The 1,217-nt window shown below is 28.8% G+C and overlaps 1 protein-coding gene across 1 annotated transcript in view; it reads left to right on the top strand.

Moving 5' to 3' along the window:
• Positions 1-902, top strand: part of LOC119576321 (serine/arginine repetitive matrix protein 1-like) — a 20,469-nt gene extending 19,567 nt beyond the window's left edge. The window contains exon 2 of the mRNA XM_037923943.1: positions 630-902. Coding sequence (XP_037779871.1) covers positions 630-725 — 96 coding nt within the window. The 3' untranslated portion in view covers positions 726-902. The remainder of the gene's footprint in view (positions 1-629) is intronic.
• Positions 903-1,217: the final 315 nt, after the last annotated feature.

A 1,217-nucleotide genomic window follows, 5' to 3' on the forward strand; every position in this document is an offset into this window, starting at 1 on the left:
TATTAATTATTTTATTATTATATTCATAATTTTTCATTAGTATTATGAGTATTATCATCATCATTTCTGTTATAATTATAATAGTAATAGCAATAACAATAATTATTATTACTATTATTATTGTTGCTATTGTGTTTCTTGTTATTTTTTATTTTTATTATTATTATTATTATTATTACTATAGATATTTTTACTATTTTCTTGTGATCATTATTATTGCTATTATTTTTATTATTATTATCATTATGATCATTATTATTACTATTATTCTTGTTGTTAATATTCATGTCATTATTATTATTATTATTATTTCTTTAATAATTTATATTATAATCCTTCTTATTATCATTATAATTATTATTATTATCATTAACGAAAAAGTATATAATAATTTCAAAGTTGCTTTATTTACTATTCATTTATTATATTTTTCTTATTTTCTATTTTAGGTAAATTATGCATCTGATGAAATTGAATTTCTAAAATCGTTTACCATTTCTTTGTATTAAAATCAAAGTACTAACACCTGCTGTTTAAACTGTTCATAATTCTGATTCCACCATTCCATTATAATTTGTAAAATTATTGTTACTATTTTCATTATCATCACTTTTTTTTTTTTTTTGCAGACCAATCGCAGCCAACAAGTTGTCGGGCTGAAACAAACGCAAAAATCAAGGGTAAGTGAAATATTCCATATCTATCAGAAAGACTGCAGGGGCTGATGACTGGCATTAAAAATGAAGCACAACTTTCATTGTTGTTGTTCGTTTTGGTGTCATTATTCCTTCATGATAATTTTCCTTAAGGTATTTCTTTCATTATCGGTATTATTACTATTATCATTTTCTCCTTGCTGTTGTATTACAGTTGTGTGTGTGTGTGTGACACACACACACACACACATATATATATATATTTTTTTTTTTCAACAGCCATTTATTCCACTACAGGACATAGGCCTCTCTCAATTTATGACTGAGATGTTATTTGGCAGTGCTACCCTTGTCTGATTAGATGCACTTCCTAATCAACCACGGCTCGGCGCGCTAACACTTGTGCCACGGCGGTGACCTCCCCTATGACACCTACGTTTTGACTTCTCAAGGCGAAGTCAGAGAGAAGGCATTTTTACGACTGCCACGACAGAGAATTGAACTCGGGATCATGAGGGTGAGAGTCTAGTGCTCTAACCACCTGGCCATCGCGGCAGTCCA

Source organism: Penaeus monodon, chromosome 8, assembly GCF_015228065.2.
Source record: "Penaeus monodon isolate SGIC_2016 chromosome 8, NSTDA_Pmon_1, whole genome shotgun sequence".
Classification (NCBI taxonomy): domain Eukaryota; kingdom Metazoa; phylum Arthropoda; class Malacostraca; order Decapoda; family Penaeidae; genus Penaeus; species Penaeus monodon.